The sequence below is a fragment of the Lissotriton vulgaris genome, chromosome 7, assembly GCF_964263255.1.
Source record: "Lissotriton vulgaris chromosome 7, aLisVul1.2, whole genome shotgun sequence".
NCBI classification, from domain to species: domain Eukaryota; kingdom Metazoa; phylum Chordata; class Amphibia; order Caudata; family Salamandridae; genus Lissotriton; species Lissotriton vulgaris.
In genome coordinates, this window is record NC_141695.1 from 1,287,215,696 (window position 1) to 1,287,237,032 (window position 21,337).

General features: G+C 44.6%; 1 protein-coding gene across 1 annotated transcript in view; it reads left to right on the forward strand.

Annotated features, from left to right (window-relative positions):
* Positions 1-9,973, forward strand: part of LOC147703423 (interferon-induced very large GTPase 1-like) — a 406,840-nt gene extending 396,867 nt beyond the window's left edge. The window contains exon 4 of the mRNA XM_086928923.1: positions 3,270-9,973. Coding sequence (XP_086785049.1) covers positions 3,270-7,984 — 4,715 coding nt within the window. The 3' untranslated portion in view covers positions 7,985-9,973. The remainder of the gene's footprint in view (positions 1-3,269) is intronic.
* Positions 9,974-21,337: the final 11,364 nt, after the last annotated feature.

Here is a 21,337-nt window from a genome sequence, read left to right on the forward strand (position 1 = left end):
GTGGTGCTCCTCTGACAACTGCAAGCAACTTCTCCTTTGATCTCATTCCTTTTAAACTAAATTTATAAGATAAATAAGTTACTTTATTCTCTGAAAACTTCCATTTATCAAATTCAGCTAGCAGCCCTGTTTCCTAAATTTTGCAATACTTTATTTAAATATGTGTCTTGTTCTTCCTTATTCTTCCCCATCACAAGCAGATGACTATGAAAACTGACCACTCCACCAATTTTAACAAAGATGTCATCAAAAGCCTCAGGAAACTCGAAGCAGTGGATGCCAAGCCAAAAACCATACCACAGAACTGAAAACACCCAACTGGTGTAAAAAATGCCGCAAGTGCTCTACTCTCATGGTGCAGGTTAACGTAGTGAAGGGCAGCCGACAAATCTAATTTTGAAAATCAGTTTTATTCCCTTCGTGGCAGCTAACCTTTTATTTCTTTTCAGTAAAGGAAACTGAGAAACCAGGATTTTGTTAAGTCCACAATGGTCAACACACAGTCTCACCCTGTCATTCGCCCGTCGAGCCATGAGAAGAAGTGAAATTCAGTGATGACTTGACTCGTTCAATTCTTAGCAGCAACCAGCTTCCCAAGTTCTGCTTTAACCTTATCCCTCACTATCATGGAAATGTCTATTACTCTATATATTTTGGGCACAATATCTGACTGCTGCTTAAATCTATGCATAAAGTACTTGTCAATCTTCCCACTCAATGCATTAGGAAAACTTTTTGATGCCCACGTCCTTGTTTTCTTACTACTTCAACAACAGGCAACTGTTCCACAATATGGGGTAGCGATCTTTAGTCCCTCCGCCCTCAAATAGAAGGACCTTTCCTGGCCACATACATTTACAGATAGCCTTTACATTCTTAAATGTAACTATCAACACTTTACATCACAATAGTTCTATGCCATCTAAGTATAGCTGTTTGGATTAATATTCATTGGTTCTATAACACAAACTATTTCCTGCACAAATTTGTCTTTCCACATGTTCTCAGATACAATAATATAAGGGGAAGCAATGCCAAGTCATCTATGATTTGTATAGGTATATAAACTATTGTGGCGGTCTCACCTTCATTTTGCTATATGCCCGATGCTTTGGGCATTCTAGAACCTCTGGAATCCAAGTGTGAATCAGTGACAAGTGATCCTGACTTGTGGATAGAGGAGCATTAAAAAGTTTGTTGCTTTACTTACTTGTTTGACGTGCTGACTTTTCAGTGGGAATGCAAGGATGGAACACTGATGCAGCCTGTCACCACCTCAACACGCTGATACTGAACGTTGTTTGGCTTTTCGAGCCCAGCTGCTTATTGACTTCAGCGTTTTCTGAGAGTTCTCTGACATTCTTCTGGCCCAAGGTGAAACTCCCCAGCCTACTAGGATTTCCTGGGGCTAGTTGGCTTAATTGGTCAACAAGGGGAAGGTGATGGCTTGGTGGTTTGTCAAGGAGGTAATAAACTGGCCATACTCCAACAAAAAAGTTGCGCAATAGTCATGCGCCATATTGGGTGAGTAGAAAAAATGCAATCAGCCAGTTGGATGTGAGCCCAACTCACTTGAGAAACATATGTGATCGATGTGCGTGGTGGGCATTTTTTGAATGGCCAAGATTTTTCAACAGCCCCACTTACCATGAAAACACACACAAATTGTATGTGTTTGAAGAGACAACTTTGCTGGTAACCAGGGCAGGCATCTTGAAATTTCTTTTTTTCAAGTGTTATAAGTTTGAATTAGAATCTAGTTTGATGGAAATATTTATTCCCAGAAAGTTTTCATTTTTAATGGATGTTATTAGTCTCTGGTTCTGATAATCAAGCGGCAAGTCGTGAAGTAGCTCTGGTCATTGATGAATCCTCTTTCAAATATCAGTGAGGTTACTGTTTTGGATCCTTTAGGACACGCAGAATATCATGCCTCCTTAGTTTTTCCTTACGCATCCAGTTGAACCGCGTATGAATGGGAAAAGTGGGAAACAAAGTTTGATCAATTATGCAAGAGTGTGTGGAAACAGTTTGAGTTCTGAGAGGAAATTGGCACTTCACATGTATAGCTTAAGAGTGAAAGGGCAAGAGATACTGCAACATTTGCCTGTTTCATCATGAGGAAATGAGCAAAATTTAAATGACTGTAAAGTGGCAATTAAGAACCTGGAGTTTGTATTTACTTCAAACTAGCGCTCTCTTACAAAGATATGATTTTGGTGGCATAAGACAAAAAGCAAAAGAAACTATTGAAGATTTTGCCACTACTTTTCTGAAAAAAAGATAACAAGCAAGGGACTCAAGGTCGGGAAATATGTTCTGCTGGCAAATCCGGGGAAGTTAAAAATCTCTAGGGTCAATGTTTCAGATGTGGCATTACGGGGCCTTGCAAGACACATGCAAAAAATGTGGTCGCAGAGGTCATTGCATGAAATATGGCAGATCTATGGGCAATACTAGAGAGACAAGTGTGGTCAAGGAAATAAAGAGAAAATAGTGTTACAAATTGGTAACAAAAACCCAGGTAATCCTATTGAAAAAGTGTTCATCAAAAATGTGCTAATTTTAATTATATTCATTCTTGTTCCCATTTAAATATCATTTCACAGGAGTTGTTTGATAGTAAGTTCAAACAGAAATGTAAATGTTCGAATAATTTATATTACACTTAGGAGATTGTGCACTTTTGGCTGCATTATTGCGGCATGTTGTCATATTCGTAACATTTCTTTCCAGCCTTTGTTAGACATGTCAGATTTAGGGTGGTCTTCTCCCAACTTTTTGCCTTCCTAATTCACTTTTTCTAACCTCGTTTTTGCTGGTATTAGGACTCTGCACACTTTAACAGTGATTGTGCTCTCTCACAAGGAGATATCCGTTGAAAATCAGCCCTTTCTCTTGAGAGTCCTTTGTGGAAAGCCCAAACAAAAATCTTTTAGGAATCTGGGAGAAGCACCCTGTATGGTCTCTCCTAAGAAAGTGGACGTCCTAATGTGGACTAAAATAGTATTTAGATTTAAGAAGGCAGCAGTGTCTGTCTTTGAGGAAAGGGTTCATCTCATTGCGTAAATAATAGTATAAGGGAGAAATGTCCGCAGGTGTGAGCCCTTTTCAGTTGCAGACTAGTGGTAAATGCCTTTCCCAGAATGTCACTTTCTGACTAGGAGTTAATTGCATTTTACTTCTGATACTGTTCCAACAGCCTAACTTTCAATGTAAATAAAACTGAACTGTGAATAATAATGGAAACCTTGATTTTGTGTTTACAGATAACATGAATGAAGTTTTGTCCAAGATAAGTCTAAAGAGTCATCAAATAAAAAGGCTTACACTGAGAGATGTCCTTGAAACTGGTCCTGAAGATAGACCCAGCTCTTTGTGCTTCACTTTGGAAGATGTGCTGCAGCGCTTCCTGAAGAAACTCCTGAGCCTGAATGTGACCGCAAGAGACACAAGTGTAACAATCGACTCGAACGAAAAGGATGCCGAAGGAGAGACTAATGACCAACTTGATGATGATGCAAGCAGTGATAAAAACGTCCCTGAACGCTGTATCAATCCCTTGGATGTTCTCTGTATTTTATTGAATTGTTCAGACAGCTTTTTACAGCAAGAGATTTTGCTTAAAATGTCCATGTGCCAGTTTGCTCTTCCCCTCCTACTGCCTCCCAGTGAAGTCAGTAAGTGCACACTCATGCTGTGGGCCATGAGGGACATTGTTAGAAAATGGAGGCCTCATTCTCTGAGAGACACCAGAGGGTTCAGGGAAGAGAGCCTGGTGCTCACTCAGATGCCCACAGTTTCCTTTGTACGTCTGGGGAGCTGCAGCTTATCCAAGTCCAAGATTCTGAATGAGGTTCTTAGCCCCCCTCAGCAGCACCATGAGTTCTTCATCCATAGAGAGATGGGATGTGGGAATGTGCCCCGGACCATCTCTGATGGATTAGTGGAGATTTCCTGGTATTTTCCAGGTGGTATAGTAAATTCCGATATTTTCCCAACACCAGTAGCTGTTACAAACCTCAGAGGGGATATTAAGAATCATTGGCAGCAGTTTAGCTTTTTAACAGCGATCTCATCCGCTGTGTTCATATACGTTGAACATATTGGTGCCAGTGAATATGAACTACTTTCAAGTTTGAATTCTGAAACAAAATATTATTTCATTATTCCTTCTGAAACTGATAAATCCTTCGAAACCATCACTTTGATTAAAGAATTGGCTGGAGATACCAAAAGGCCTCAGTTTCAAACTATTAAGAAAGGTAAAAACATGAATGATGCAACATTTGCAAAGAAACTGCTATCTATAATGTTTCCTATAGTAGAGAACCCCCTGAATAGTGTGTGTGTTGAAGGAATGGCTGTCATTGCACGTGAGCTTGGAATAAGAGTAGATGAGGATAATGAAGAATGCCAGAGAGCCAAGCAGTCTGTTCATGAGATCACGGGAGACATCAAAGATATTGCAAAGTTCAAGGCAACAACGATGAAACTACAAGGGGAGCCTTGGAAAAAACTGGGTAAGATAGAGAAAGAACTTTGTAGACTAAAAAGACAGGGAAAAGCCCATACAGAAAACTATAAATCACAGCAAAAAGAGGAATTGCTGAAAATCCGCAAGCTGCAGAATGAAAATGATCTTACTGATGGAATGATTACATTTATCAGTGGTATAGGATGTATGAGTAAAGTGGAGAAACATTACTTTCTGAAATGGATGAAGTTTGAACTTGATTCCATTGCTAGACACAGTCTTTCCAATCTTAGAGATGAATACAAAGCAAAGTCAAAAGACGCCAATAGTGACCCCAGAGAGCTGGCAGAATTAGACAAAAGAATATCTGAAAGTTCCCTCGGGGTTGAGCACTTCATGCGTGAGATAGGGCAGTTTTATGAGGCTGAGTGTTCCATGGTTAAGGAAGGGAGAGTGCCAGAAGGGAATAGACAGTTTACTAAACTGCCGGGCATTGCTGCAGATCTCTTGCTAGAAGGGTTTCCTCTGGAGCTCATTGATGGAGACGCTTCCAACATCCCCCTTAAGTGGGTCAGTGATGTCCTGACTGAGCTGAACTCTAAACTGCAAGGACACTGTCGAATGATTGTTGTCACTGTGTTGGGAGTGCAGAGCACTGGTAAATCCACTCTTCTCAATACCATGTTTGGGCTTCAGTTCTCTGTGAGCAGTGGGAGATGCACACGAGGAGCATTCATGCTACTCATGAAAGTGAAAGAAGACAAGAGGGAAGAGCTGGGCTGTGACTTCATCCTTGTCATCGACACCGAAGGCTTGAAGGCCCCAGAACTGATGAATCTAGAGGATAGCCATGAGCATGACAATGAGCTTGCAACACTAGTTATTGGGCTAAGTGACATCACTATTGTTAACTTGGCCATGGAGAATGCCACAGAGATGAAGGATGTTCTACAGATTGTGGTCCACGCATTCCTGAGGATGGACAAGATAGGGAAAAAGCCAAACTGCCAGTTTGTGCACCAGAATGTGAGTGATATTTCAGCTCATGATCAAAACATGCGCGACAGGAAGCATCTCTTTGAGCAACTGAACGCAATGACAAAGGCAGCAGCCAGAATGGAGAAGCAGAACTTGGAAATGACATTTTCTGACATTATGGAGTATGACCCAGACCAACATAACTGGTACATTCCGGGGCTATGGCATGGTGTCCCCCCCAGGGCTTCAGTGAATCTGGGGTACAGTGAACATGTTCAGGACTTCAAGAGGTACTTGTTACAGTTCATAAGAGAACGTCACATACAGGATAGAGCTGCTATGACTATACCACATTTTAAAGAATGGGTACAGAGCTTGTGGAACGCTGTCAAACATGAAAACTTTATCTTTAGTTTTAGAAACAGCCTAGTGGCCGAAGCCTACAACCAGCTCGCTATGAAATACAGTGAGTGGGAATGGGCCTTCCACAAGGAAATCCATTTATGGGTTACCGAGAAGGAAAATGAAATACAGAATCAGTCCATGGAAGAACTTAACAATAATACATTTCAGAAATTCAAGAAGGAATCTTTAGAAAAACTTAAAACGGGAGAAAAAAAACTTTTAGATTCTTTACAAACATATTTTGAAAGTAAAGTAGAAAATCTCTGTCTAATAGAAAAGTACAGAGAGGATTTTATCAGGAATGCAAAAACTCTTGGGAGCGAACTTGAATATTATACATTCAGGAGATGGGAAGAAGCCATTGGCATCCAAAAAGGAAAACACAAGCTGAAAGACCTGCAGGGAGCCTACACCAAAACTATTGAGGAGAAAGTGGTCAAACTGTTAGAAGAGTGCAGGAAAAGAGATGATCCACTAAAAGAACAAGAACTGGAAATAGAATTTGAAAACATGTGGGAAGATACTCTATCAGAGTTACATCTTAGCCCACTGGAGACAAGAGAGGTCCATGAAGACATGTTCTTGGTGCTTCAAAAGGATTTAGGTACCCTTGGAGCTGCAGCGAATAAAAGAGTACAAACCACTCCTAATCTGTTGAATCATGGAAAAGGAAAGTTCACTGTGATTAAGCCTCATTTTGATTTACACTTCTATGAATTGAAGGGCTTTAAAGAATTATTTACACATGAGTGCTGGTATAAAACGGAAGATCTCGTTATGTCTTTAGAAGATGAGTGCAGAAGGCATATCACAAACAAGGTTGGTACCAAAGCAGATTATGATGAAACCTACTGCCGAGAATTACTGAACATCATAAATGAACGGCTCCAGCAAAAGGCGACTTCAAAACTTCGCACCAGTGCTCTTTTTGCCGTGGATTTGAAGCTTCACATTTTTGGGATAGCTGCTCCATGTTTTCAGAGGATGCATGAAGATTACTTACGGGAGAATGACCCCCTATTACGTCTAAGAACCTTCAGACCACATTACTTCTCTGTTTTTAAAGACTTGTACTTGCAGAAGGATGAAAGTCAGAAGAGAGCCTGGGATTTCTGTGTCCAGTGCCTGAAGCCAGCTCTGGTGGACTACGTTTATAAGAGGCTCGGTATAGAGATTGTAGACGACATCCTCAGCAGTGGGCGGTCTAAGGAATACAGCAGCCGGATGTTTTTTCAATTCACTGTACTGAACACGCTTCTGGAAAAAAATATTTTTACAAACTATGTTGAGTACATTAACAATTATGTTGCTTTTGTCAAAGGCTGGATTTGGACCCACATTTTAACTCAATACAAAAGAGGGAATCAGTTGGAAACTTTAGAAGAAAATGTTCTCTCTGACATCACCAGGAAAATCAGAGACATTTTTAGGGAAGTAAACCATTTAGCAACATTGTCTGACTTCTTAGAAAACTTCTGTCATCTTTTAAAGGAGCACCTGGTGATCTCCAAGGATAGTTTACAAGTTGTTCTTTTTCAAAACACAGCTGAGATTGACAAGTTTTCTGCTGATGTTCTGTTCTTTCTATCTGATATAGAACGTGAAATTCTGTCAGTGATTAAAGTCTGTGACATAGAGACAAAATTCTCTAAACTGACCTTTAGGCCACAGGACGAGCTCTTCAACAAAGTGTTTGGATGTGGGGAGCAGTGTCCGTTCTGTAAAGTGCCCTGTGAGGCTGGAGGTCAGGCACACACCGAACACTTCGCAACCGTCCATCGACCTCAGGGATTAGGTACATACAGGTACATACACTCCGAGAAACTTACGTATTTTTTGTGCTCTTCAAATGTAGCATCTGAAGGGACGTTTAGAAATTCAGACACTGAATTGAAAGATCATCCCTTTAAGGATTATCGAACATTTTATCCTGATTGGTCCATTCAGCCGGATCCCAGCATCACTGCCTCAGATTACTGGAAATTTAATTTCAGTCTCTTTAATGAGGATTATGCAAAGGAATACTTAGCCCTCCCAGCTGATCTTCCAGAGGACTGGAGACAACTGACAGAAGCACAGGCGCGGGAAAGTCTACAGGAAGTTTTCAGAACAAAAGCCCATTAGAAAAACCAAAGACACTTTAAATTGCATTAAATTTAGATTTTTTTTTATTCTGCCATCAATCATAAGGAGAACAATTTTTAAATGTGGACGTCTGTCAACAAAACCATTTATTTTTCCACAGAAAATCTCCTCAGTACTTTACATAATTATCCAAGGCGTTGATTGCTTGGAACAGAATGCAACATATCTAATAGAGACACCTTGTGTACTAAAATATTATTGACTATTTATAACGAGGACTATTAGACTAAATGGGTGGAGGATTTGGGTTTTCACAGTAACCTTCTGAAACACAGTTGGAGCTGACAAACATGGCATGACTCCTAGTGGCTACCATATCAGATTAGGATTAGCTGAATTCAGGGTGTAGTGCTATATGCGTCATAATACCGTACTTCACCAAGCTGTGCATTTAGAAACTTAGTACACTTTTCCTCAGTAAACCAAATAGTGAAATATTTATCACACTCTTCTATTACTTATCATAGTGCAGTTTTTCTTGTGATCTCTTAAATCAATGGTAAAGACATGTGGGCTCTTAGACTGCAGAGTGTATTGAGAGCTGTCTTTTCCTAATACTGATAGTTTTTCTATTGTCTCTAACTCACAGTAGTGCTGTAATTCTGGCCACATTATTGACAATTGCTAAAATATAGCCACAGATGATTATGCATATCCTGAACCTTACTCTTCTGTGCCACCCCACCGCTGAAATGCAGCTCTCCATACATTTCTCGGGTTTAAGAGAGTGATTAAGGAAAACAAAGGTCTCCTTGCTGAGCTTTTATCATTTGTTAATAACGCCTCTGTAAAGAGATGCACTTATCCAAAGGAGATAAAACAGAGTGTTATTCTCTCAATTTACTAAAAAAGATAATTTGACCCCAGCAAACTTAAGGCCAATGTAAATACTGCTACAGGAGACCGAAGAAATGGGAGAGGATATTATACAGCGATCTCAACAACCTTACACGGATGAGTGTTCGTAGTGCATGTTCTTCCAGAAGGCAATCTTGGTGCTGATTAGCAGTTGTTTATTGGTACCCAATTCGATGGTATCCGTTTTATTGAACTCGCAGGGATGAAAGGCAGAGTGCACTTGCCAGAATTTGAACCAGTGACTTTGAGATCAAAAACATACAGTACCACCAAGCCATCAGACTCAGCTGGAGTTGGGCATTAGTAGTTGTCACTACATTGGATTGACTCTTTCCTACTAGTCTAAGGATAAGGTGCATGTGGGCAATTTACAGCTCCAGTGGTCACACTCAATTGAGTGTGTGAAACTTTCCCATTTCTTCTTCATGTTTAATTCGACTTGACTGATCACTGGCATGTTTTGTGTTATTACATGAACACTCCTAAAATGAAGCCTAGGTCTTAGATTGGCAAACAGCCGCCAATGCTTGGGTGAAAGATCAGTAGTAAGTTAAGAGGACGTTCTAAAAGGATTTTGATACCAGATTATGGAAGTACATAGTTTAATACTTGGGTAAATCACAAAATGTCTTCCTTTTGAAGGAAACTGAATGATCCATTTTGGTTCTATTATATAAAAGGGGGGATAAAGAGCTCAATATTTAAAGAGGTCCTACGCCTATGCTTCTCCCAGAAATAAACTGACTAACCATCAAAATAGGAGTAGTTCCTTTTAGCGTACGGGAACCTACTCCTACCTTGATGGTTAGTCATTTCGGTTCTATCCATTGTCATCAGTATATCATGGGTCATCGGGGTGTACAGCATTTACCTTTTTTACGTTATACCAATTGGTAATTTATTTTTGGATTTTGATAAGGTCTGCATTCTGAGGGGTGTAGATTTTAACCAAACACCTTTGAACTTTAGTTCCAGAGAGTTTATACATTTTATGTTCATGTTCATGTACATGTATGACTACTTTGCATTTCTACACATAAACACTACTATATTGTGTAACTTATACTTCAGTTGTTTGTTTTTATATAATGTCTTTAGCTGTTTGGTCTGGGTTATGTGTGATTTTTTTTGTACGTTGCTAGTTTATATGCTTTTACACTTATACTGGCTGCCATTTATTCTCTACAAATAAAAATTATAAAAATAAAAATGTAACAGAATTAAGTCTTTTGAATGGTATTGGATTGATGCAAACGAACTATTAGTACAAAATATCAAATTTGTATCCCCTGCTAATTAATGGGAGATAATGCATTTTGCCAAATGATGATCAGGTGTCAGTACTATCTATTTTGTTTTTGTATTTAAAGTATGCCTTTAATAAATGAAGGGGTGTAGTCCCAGTGAAGATTCTTGTTCAAGAATAACATTAACATATGCTAAGTGAATATCAAAGATGTTATCGATTCACGATGTATGACATTTTCTACTTGTCTCTGCTTAATATTTCTGTGTGTTTAATATAACTTAAAACAAATATGGAATCAGAACACACATAGCGGCTTCACAAGTGTGATTATGTGTTCATTTGCACGTTATTGCACTATTTATCGGTATGTGTTTTGAATGGTGTTTTTTTTACACTATGCTCTTTGAAAATTAAATCTTCTACTTATTATGCTACAGGAACGCTGGTCTTACGATAATGTTTGAAAAATATACACACATTCGGCATCTGTAAGTGTTTGCACAGTCTCCATGGAGGTGAATGTCAACCACGTCAGAGCTCAACAACGGTTCTCAGTTCTTTATTCGCTCTCCTTACCTCAGGGGATTTCTCCCACTCCTCATCTGACGCTGTAAGAATTTGGGGGCTGCGCGTCATGTGTACAATAAAATGTTACTTTGAATGATGCGTTAGGGGCCAAGCCCTCTGTGCCTGTGCTTTGTCTTTCACTTTATAAACACATCTGTGAGACATGTACTGTAAGGAGGAAAGCAACACATTGCCAAAAGTAGGCTTTTCACAATATTGTAATCATCACTGGTGAGTGAAAAAAATAACTCAAATGCCCCACTGTTTTCACTGTTCTAAGTCTGAAGTGCTCAATGTATCTATGTGGTGGGTCTTTCAAGAAACCCCGGTGCTCAGAGTAGCTCCAGGCAGCAGAACTCAAGTTAGCAGTGTCAGGCAGAAGCTAGCAAAGGAATAAACTGGCAGGGTGTGTTGGAAAGGTCGCAGAGGGTGAAGAGATAAAGCTGGTGGTAGACAGGGAGGGGGAAGAGACAGAAGTGTACAATAATGTTAAGAGCACTGTGGCCCATCAAAGGAGACGGCCTCATTCAGCCATTAAAACGGAAGAGAGACTATTTCAGCAATGGCTGATGAACAGGGGTGTATTCATTCACAGACGAGGTAGAGGGGCACATCCAGCCATTGTGAGGGGCAGGCACTCCGTTACATCACAGCATAGGGTCTTCCAGTCATCACGGAGGCAAAAGGACACATGTAGTTATGAGCGAGGAGGTGGAGCTCATTCAGTCACAGAAGAGGGAGATGTACTGCCTCAGTCAAGGGGAAGGGACACCTCCAGACATGGACAAGGGTCAGGGGATCATCCACTCATGGCTTATGTACCTGGGTTGTCCAGTCCTTGGCGAGGGAGGGGCTTGTGTCATCGTTGGTCACTGGTGAGGAAGAATGAAAGATCTAGTCCTGGGCAATAGAGGGGGTTCGTCCAGTCAGTATTGAGGAGAGGGTCTAATCCAGTCATGGCTGCTAAATAAGGCCCTATCCAGTTCTGCATGAGGAAGATGGAACCATCCAGTGAAGAGTGAGGAATGCTTTGTGCAGTCATAAATAAATGAGTGAGGTCACCCAGTCACAGACTGGGGAAGAGGCTCATCCAGTCATGGGCAGTGTAGAGGAGTTAATTCAGAAACAGAGAGTAAAAGGGGCTTAACCTAGGGATAGCCATGAGAAGCGGTACCGTCCAGTCAAGTGAGGCGCTGATCCAGTAACCAGCAAGGGAGGGAGCATGTGTCTTTCTGTCATGGATGAGGGAGGTAAGATCGTCCTGTAATGGAGGGGGGAAATAGGGCACTGTGCCCGCATGAGGGAAAGGGGCACATCCAGACATGTGAGATGAAGAGGGCCTGAGGGACTCATTCCAGGGATTAGAGATTCTCCAGTCACGGGCAGAGGAGAGGGTTTATCTAATTATAAAGAAGGGAAGACGCTCCTTCAAGGGATGTTTAAACTGACACTACTTGAGTTTCTCTGTGTCATTGTCATCTCAGACTTGGGCTTCTTCTCTCACACACTAACACTCACACCACGTTAGGTACTATATGTGTTAGACCTGGCACCATTGGCGTGGGTCTCCCTTCCATTTTTGCTGTTGCCTAATGTATTTTTGCTGGTGTTAGATGCTTTGGGCACTGTGCCACTGCTGTCTAGTGCCACAGTGCAAGTCCTCCCTACTGTAAATTAATGTGTTAATCAGTGGTTCCATGATTGGCTGGTTTGGTGTACCTGTCAGACCCTAGCACAGTGCACCAGGAGTGCCCAGGGCTTGTAAACCAAATGCTGCTAGTGGGCTTGCAGCACTGGTTTTACCACCCACAGAAGCAGCCTGTAAAAGTGTGTCTAGGGTCTGCCATTGCAGAGCCTGCGTGCAGTCTGGTACTATCATGCTGACTGGGCAAGTGCACCCACTTGCCAGTCCCCTAAACCTTCCCTTTTCTTCATGTCAGACACCCCTATGGTAGGCCCAAGGGCAGGGTGCATTGTAAGTATAAGGTAGGACAAGCCCTGATGTGTGTGGCTTGTCCTAATAGTGAATTACAGCCATTTTCGGTTTTCACTATTGCAAGGCTACCTGTTCTCCATAGGCCAGAATGGGCAGTTAGATTATTACATTTTATAATCCTAACTCACTCCGGGTACATGGTAGAAATTCAAGTTTAGTATGCCTGAACTCAGAATGATAAAATACATCTTTTAGTGAAGTTGGTTTTAACATTTTGTGTTTGAAAATAAAACTTTTAGAAAGCAGGTATTTTCTTGTCTAACCTTCCAAGCCTGCCTCTGCTAGTTTGTGTATTCCTTGTCTGGAGTTTGTGAGTTACAGGGCTGGGGATTCCAGGAGACAGAATGAGTCAGCCCAGTGGTGAATAGAGAGATCTGCATCCAAATGGGAGGGAGGAGTTGCACCTGAACCTTGAATAGGGCTGTGCCTGCCTTTCACAATGCTGGCTCCATCTCCTGTGGTGCTGCTAATGTCTCTGCCCTGCACAGTGAAAGAAGAGAAGGAATCATGTCAACAAAGTGCCCCAGGGCTGTGCTTTCCCTCCACAATGCTGGCTCCACCTCCTGTGGAGTGTCTGATGTTTCTGCCCTGCACTGTGAAAGGAAAGAAGTCATGTAAAAGGCTCCAGAACTGGTTGGGAGTGGGCAAAGGCCCCTCTGCCCTCAGAGGACAAAGGATTTTGGGGTATAAATATTGGGACCCTGATCCCAAGAAATTAGATCACTTTTGGACTACAAGAAGAAACCTTTGCTGAGGAGAGGAACCTGAAGAAACTGAGGAGACTATCCCTAAGCTGAAGTGCTGCGTGGGTGATTGGCTTGCAGTGGTTGCCTGACTGTCAAAGAAAGGAGAAAGAACTTTGTGTGCTTTAATTTCAACTTGTGAAGGATCTCCAAGGGCTTGGAAAAGAGCTTGCCTTCTGCTGAAGTCTCAGGGACAACAGACTTCAACCCCCGGCTCCCCAGAGTTCTTTGGAAGTACCTGCTGCTGTTTTAGGGCCTTCTGAGGGACTGTGTGTCGCAAGGAGCTGGAAACGCTACTCAACAAAGAATAAGCATGTCGCTGTTGCTGCTGCTGCAATCGCATCTTGAATGTCGGCACTGTAGCTGTCGTATTGCACCGCATCGAGAGAAGCATCACGCAATGAAGAGGAAGATTATCGCTGGAGCTGCTGCTGCTGTCACATCATGGATGTCGCCGCTGTAGCTGTCGTATTGCACCGCGTCGAGAAAAGTGCCTCGCATCCACGCAGAAGCGAGCTGCCGTTGGAGCTGCTGTCGTCGCTGTAGTTGTCGCATTGTGCGGAAGCTTCTCGCAACGTCTGAGAAGAGTGCCGCAGCCGAGGCTATGGCCGTCACATCGATGAACAAGGGTGTTGCCGCTGCCGTTGATGCATCAAACCGAGACTTCTCGCATCATCGGAGAAGCATGCCGCATCTGGAAGATCTTCACGTCTTTATTTCTTTGCACCGGAACTTTGCCGCATTTCCATCGCTGCAACACTTTTGTTGTCGAAGCGCAACGCATCGTAATATACATTGACGCAAAGTGTTGCATCTTGAGAGCTGAACTGAACTAAGCTAAAACTACAATTTTTAAGTATAGTATTGTATCAAAGGTACTTTATTCGGTTCAAAATATTAACCATAAAAGCATACAAAGTACAAAAAATCATTAACATTAGAATAACAATAAAATTTAAAATAAAAGTACTTCAGTTTTCCTTACAATCAGACAATACAGAATTGGTAGGAGCGATATCCTTGTCCTATCAGGGTAACATATCTGAGCCTGGTAATTATAGGTGGGTACCTGCTGGTAACTAATTGATACAGGGCCCCTCCATAGAGGTGGTATCCCTCTACCCTCCACCTTGTGATTGGCGAATACGCAGTTCTAGGGTAAAAATCGCACAATTCAAGTGTTGTTATAGGCCCATCTCCTCTTTGTGGCTCCCAACTTCGCAAATAAGGGACGGCCTGGTTATCCCGGAAGTTAACAATGACCAGGTCTCCCGCTGTGTTCTTGGGACGGGAGCCTATCCACCCCACCCTTCTCACATTTAGGATTGTCCCGTTAATATTGGATGGAAGCGGTCTGTTCTTTGTCAACCAAAACTGGACTTTGTTTTTAAGGTCCTGGTGACCTTCAGTTTTTCCGGTGGTGAGCTCAGGGACTCCCGAGAGGACACACACGTAGGGTGCTGCCTCTGGTGGTAAGTTTATGCATTTATTACTCGCAGCTAGCCCCTCAGAACATTTGCCTACTTTCGACCACCCAGCTCTGGGGACAGAGCTAAGGGCCATTGTCGGTTCTTTGACTACCACCTTGATTTTAGAAATTGATAGTACAGGATCTGGTGGCTTATTCTGGGCAATTTTGCTGTGTACAGTGGTGTCAGACGTTTTTGAGGCAACTATTCTCTGGAATTGGTTGTTTGACTTGGTTGGCTTGGTATTTTCATCTATTGTTGAGAGCTTTCCCCAATTCTCTCTATCCTTTCAATAAGCGGGGATAATAGGGTTTTTACCAATTCTTCAAAGTGGTCCAACAAAATAGATGGTAAAAGGGATATAGGGGTTTCCAGTATTTGACATTCTTTGGGTGTCTCGGGGGTGGTCGTGGCAGTAACCAAAGGGGGGCTTAAGTTTATTTTTTGGTATTTTGCTGGTTTCCCCTTGAGTTTAATACCTTTACGTTTTGTACTCTGGGTAGGGACCTGAGGATGTGCTATTCCCTGAGTGGTAAATTTATCTGTTAATACGACAGCAGTTTCCACTGGACTTTTATTAAGTTGATGCGAATTCCTGGGCTGGGGGCTTACAATACCCGTAGAGCATGTTGGGGAACCGGTTTGTTCAATTCCCTGTTCTATGGGAATATACCTAGTATTGCAAATAGCATTTAATTCCCTCTGTAGTAAAGAGTTCGGCGAGTCGGTTGAGATTGGAGGGGATCGTTCTCAACATATGGTGTCTTTAGAAAGGCTGTGTTCAATTGTCTCAAAAGCCGATGTCACCCATGTTATATATAGGTCCAATGTCCCCTTAAGTGACCCTCCTTGAGAGGCGGATTGTTTGGCTGGCCCTTTCGTGGTCATGGTGCAACAAGCTTGTAACCCAGCTACACACACCTAGTACAGGACCAGTGGATATCTATGTAGACTAAGAGGCTACTGGATAACAGTAAACAAGGACAATCGTTGTTAGACTCTAGATGGTTAGTCTCTGATTGGGCATACCTTAGTTCGTGTCAATAGTCCCGAGAGACCGACCAAGATAGGTGTCCCGACCCGACCTCCTCTGGCCTCTGAGGGCCACAGAGGGCCCGCCCTTTGCCGCGCACGTCCCGCGTGGCGGGAAGAGCTGGTCAATTATATCTGCTCCCGGTGAGTGATTCCAGGTGAGGGTGGGAGGGGCGGCAGTCCGTGCGCGGCCCCCGCAGCAACCTTGGAGCTATGGGCGCTCTCTCCTGCCCAGCGATGCGTCTCCCGCGTCTCCCATTTTTAAGTATAGTATTGTGGATTTTTGTCGCTTGTGGGCTTGTATTAAGTCTGTATAAAGAATACTTATTTTTTATATAAACATTGGGTGGTGTCCATTTGTAGTGTTGTCACTGGATTACTGTATGTGGTCACAAATGCTTTACACACTGCCTCTGAGATAAGCCTGTCTGCTCGTGCCAAGCTACCAAGGGGGTGATCAGGGGTTATTTTAGGAGTGTACCCCCTTACCCTGACTAGAGGCAAGAGTCCCTATTTGTCACAAGTACCTACCTGTGCCAACTAGAGACCCCCAAATCTAACAATATGTATGCAGTTTATGTGGCTTGTCCAATGGGCCTTTCCATTTTAGTTACTGGAGCATTAATATGGGGTCTCTCACACACAGCACTGGTGTATGATAATAAACCTCTGTGTTTATTTACAGGCTATTGAAGTTCAAAGGTCCAAGACTCTGCTTGACTCAAAAGTATTTGTGTACCGAACAGATGTTCGCTATGGTTTCATTACTAAAATCCATCAGGCCACAAACAATTAAAGACAAGGACTGGCTTCAGAATCAGTCTCAGTATACTCATGGCATTCAAGGGAAAAAAGAAAAATTAAGACCCTTTTTTGGTCAGTGCTCAAAGTTTGTGTTGGCCAGAATCTGATTATTTTTTAAAGATTTAAATTAAAGAATTATTTGGAAGCAACTCATTTGTGCCGATTGTTTTTATGTGTTTGAATTTGCATGTGATTTCCATATCAAGGAGAGCAGACTAGACTGGACTAGAGGGAGCACAGTCTAAAATGTACATTTGCCCATTGCAGTTCATAAGCCTGAACTACATAATTGGCTAGAATTTTCATAAAGAGTTTATAATCAATATTCAAGCGCATGAATGGACGGTGTGAACCACACAGCAGGGCATTCTTTCTTGGTTTAAAAACGCAAATTTGCCTCTCTTTAAAGGTTTGAGTTTTCAGATCTTTGTAACTGAGCTACTAACATTTTAATGTGCTCACTCTTAATATAAGGGATGGGAATATGTCCTAAGAATAAATTGTTTGCACCTTTTCCATATAATTCCGAAAAATTAATCGGCGATGAAGAGGGGCGCTTTCTTGTTCTGGGGTTCTAGGAGGAGGATGTATTGGAGTTGCCCCGCGAGAACACGCTTAACCCCCATGACTGGAAAACATGTATGAAAGCTAAGAGTGCAAAAGGAAATTAGTACCAAATAGTCGACTCCATTAAAGAAAAACTGTGACAATAAATAAAGTCTGGTAAGTTTGGAGGCAATAGGGGACAAAGTGAACTAATCACTGAGCAATGCATTAACTCCAGGACCTGGCCCACCCATATCAAATGTACTCATTGAAATTACTTTGACCTCCTCTGTGAAAACGAATCACTCTAGTGGCACTAAAACTGCTATGAATGACAGGTTCTGTCATTTTAAACCACCTTTACAATCTGTGAGAGGTTATGATTCGCAACCTCAATGCAACAGTGAAGGAAGCATAAGGTGTTCCCTGGCGGAGATCCTACACGAGGCTGCTAAAAAGCCCATGATGTTTAAGAAAGCCCTTTCATTGGAAAGGCTTTACACATCAAGTATTTCAAGAGAAGGCTTGTGGCTCCCAGGGCAAGGGAAAAATTGAAGGAAGCAATGATGCAGAGACAAAAGAATCGCCCTAAATAAATACATATGTAGGAGAATCAAATAGAAAGTACTGTAGATAGTCACACAGACCAGTCAACTTAAAAAAGATATTAACAGAGTTCATAAGAACTCTCTCATAGTCCCCAACCACCCCCCAGAAGAGCAGAATCATACTCAAGGATATTCGTCTTTGGGGGGCGTGGCCAGCGGCATGGCCGGGTGAGACGTGCATCGTCGCAGCTCCCGGCGAGCTGATCAAGATCCGCCATAAAACGAGCACACATTAGCCCCGTTTTGACCATCACGGGACCGTGCAAGGTCCCGACATCGATTGGGGAACGAAATTGAACCCACCTCAGCCGGCATTTAACAATAGTGCGGCGCGGAAGTCTGAGCCGGGTCGGAAGGCGAACCCAAGATGGCGGCGCGGGCCTAGTGCAGGAAGGGGAGTCCGCAAAGAGATCGCCGACGCAGCAGGGACCACAGAATGCGGCAGGCGGCATTGGCCGGAGCCCGGTGCCAGGCAGTACCCGACCCAGGAGGAAGGTGCGTAGGATGAGGGCTTCGGAGGCGGGCACCGGGACGTGGCAAGGCACGGAGCGCCGTAGGCAGGGAGACCAGCAGAGCAGAGACACGCCCAGTCAGGAGCGAGCACTGAGGACATCCGGGGCCCCGGACCCGGGAGTGGGGGCAGCAACATAGCAGAAAGCACCGACAGCAAAGAGGCCCGCGACATTGGGCGCCCCCCATCCCCCAGCCAGAGTTCCTGGCGCAATCAGTCGGGGCCTCGGAGACCTGGCCCCAGGAACGCGGTGCAGATGCCAGACTCTGGGGCCATCACAAGCAGGAAGACGGCCTGAGCCCCGGCCCGTGCCTGGCTTCTACGCCCCACTGGACTGCAGGAAGGCGGCCACATAGGCAGGGACCTGCGGCTTCAGCACCAGAGCCTACATCACTGAGGAGAGTACTGGGGTCCCCTGGGAGCGGCCCCTTCTAACGCTGGGGCGTGGAGCCTCGAAGAGCCGGGAAGACACCAGGCATAAGGCACGGGGGGACGGCTGGTGGCGGCCTGGCATAGCGGAACACCGGCGGGACCTGGAGAGTGAGACCTGGGACCCGAGGAGTGCGACGAACAGGCCCCCCCCCCCACACATACCAGTAGCCAATCTTGGTGGAGGGTCGGAGTCTACATCCGGGGTTAATCCTGCAGCTGACGCAGGGCGGGGAGCTGGGCCTATCTACTCTGCTGCCAGGCAGTTCAGTCCGTCGAAAGTACGAGCAGGCGGTGAAGGCCCGTGCTGGGAGAGACACAGGGGCAGGACCAAAGGACGTCCGACGGGAAGATTGATAGTGAGTCCCTCCAGGAGGAGAGGAGGTGAGGTCCTGAGTGGGGAGATTGACTCTGTCAGTGGGCCTGCGGGAGTATCCAGAATGGGGAAAAAAGAAGCAGCTGCCAGGACCCCGAGACAAGGAACCTTGGACCGGTACGCCTCGGCCCAGCCTCCCCCGGAAACAATACCCCCTGGCCCACGGTCGGACACATTACTCCGGTTGGGAGCAATCCAAGCTTCAAGGGGGGACATACAGGAGTCCTGTGCTGCGCTGGAGGTTAAGATCGGGGAAGTGGGTTCAGAAGTCACGCTCCTGAAGCAGGACTTCCGCAACTTGACGGAGAGGGTGACTACAGCAGAGACAAGGCTGGGCGAGGCAGAGGACTCCATAACCACTCTGCGGAAAGATATGGCGGAACTCCAGGCCTCACACCGCCAACTCCTATGGAAGGCGGGCGATGCGGAAAACAGGGCCCACTGCAACAACCTCCGCTTTGTGGGCTTTAGGGAAGGGATCGAGGGGGAGAACATGGCGTCCTTCCTGCACACCTGGCTCCAGAAGACCTTCCCGGCGACACAGTTCTCTAACTGCTTTGTGATTGAACGCGCCCACAGGGCATTGCTGGTGCAGCCACCGGAGGGGGCGAGGCCGAGGCCAGTTATTGCAGGCTTCCTGAATTTCGCAGACCGAGACTTGATTCTGAGGGAAGCCAAGAAACTGGGGGAGATCCGACTAGAGTATGCGCAAATAATGATATTCCCGGACTATAGACAAGAGGTGCAGAAGCAGAGGCGCTCCTTCGATCTGGTAAAAGCAAAACTGAGAGACTTACATATACAATATATGCTGCTCTTCCCGGCGAAGTTGAAAGTGATCTATAAAGAGCAGACGCACTTTTTTACCCGCCCGGAGGACGCCTGGCAGTGGCTGGAGGAGCGCCCTCCACTCAGGAGACCAGAAGCGGACAGGAGATGGGAGGTGAATGGGATGGCGGCCAGCGGACTCCAGTGGGGACGGACGAAATCCCAGAGACGGAGGAGGTCGAGAGGTAGAGGGAGAATGCAGACAACGCCGTATCCAAGCCACAGCGCGTCTGGAAGACGGAGGTGGAACTCTGCCTCACCTAGAGCGGGAGACATGGCAGGCTCCAGGTTTCGCTGTCTGGAAAGGAACGCCCGATCTGAGGGAGTGGAAGACGCTGGGGGTCGCTCCTCCGGAGGGGAGGAAGAGGAGGTGCAGTCCCTGCACCCCCTGGTTGCAGCAATCTAAGAGTTGGAGCAGGACACAGCCAGACAAACGGAGGACGGGCGGACTGATACCCAAGACTCACACTCTTGAGCAGGGACGATATGGGTGGAGAAGATTCCAGCCCTTTGCTGGGTGGCACGCAGGTAGACTCCACCCCTTTCCTTATTGTTGGACACACTACCTTTTTTTGAGAGTTTATGCGGCTTTGGCGGGACTGGTTTACATGCTCACATCATAGTTTGTAAGTTTTTGTAGATGGGGGGTGGACTGTGGGAGGGTGACAGACCTTCTCCGCTGACAGTCCTATATTTCGTGTTATGTGAAGGATGGGACTGAAGAGGGAGGGAGGTGGGGTGGGGAGTGAGGAGAGGAGTTGTCTTGTTTCTAAATTTTGGGTAGTTGAGGGGGTGGGACGGAGGGGATGAGATGGGAAGGTTGAGGGGGAACTGGGGGAGTTGAAGCAAAGGTCGTTCATGTCCGCGTACTAGGAGCCAGACTCACTTTGAATCCAAGCATCCTATACCAGTAACCGGGAAATTATGTCAGGTAGTCACGCGGAGACACCTCAGGTCCAGAAGGGGCTTCGAGTGTTAACATGGAACGTCAATGGGCTAGGGAGTAAAATAAAGAGGGGGTTGGTCAATGCCTATATAAAGCGGATAGGCCCCGATATAATCATGCTCCAAGAAACCCATCTGCAGGGCACCAAGTGTGGGTTCCTAGCTAGAGGGAGATATAAGGTTCTGGCACACGCAGGGTTCTCCACAGGGTCCAAGGGGGGTGGCCATATTGAGTAAAAATAACCCACCCTTCCGAATAACACAAACATGGAGTGACCCCCTAGGGACATATGTGGGAGTGAGAGGTACCTGGAGAAGGCAAGAGTACACCCTGGTTTCGGTTTATGCTCCCCCGAAATTACAGGGAGCTA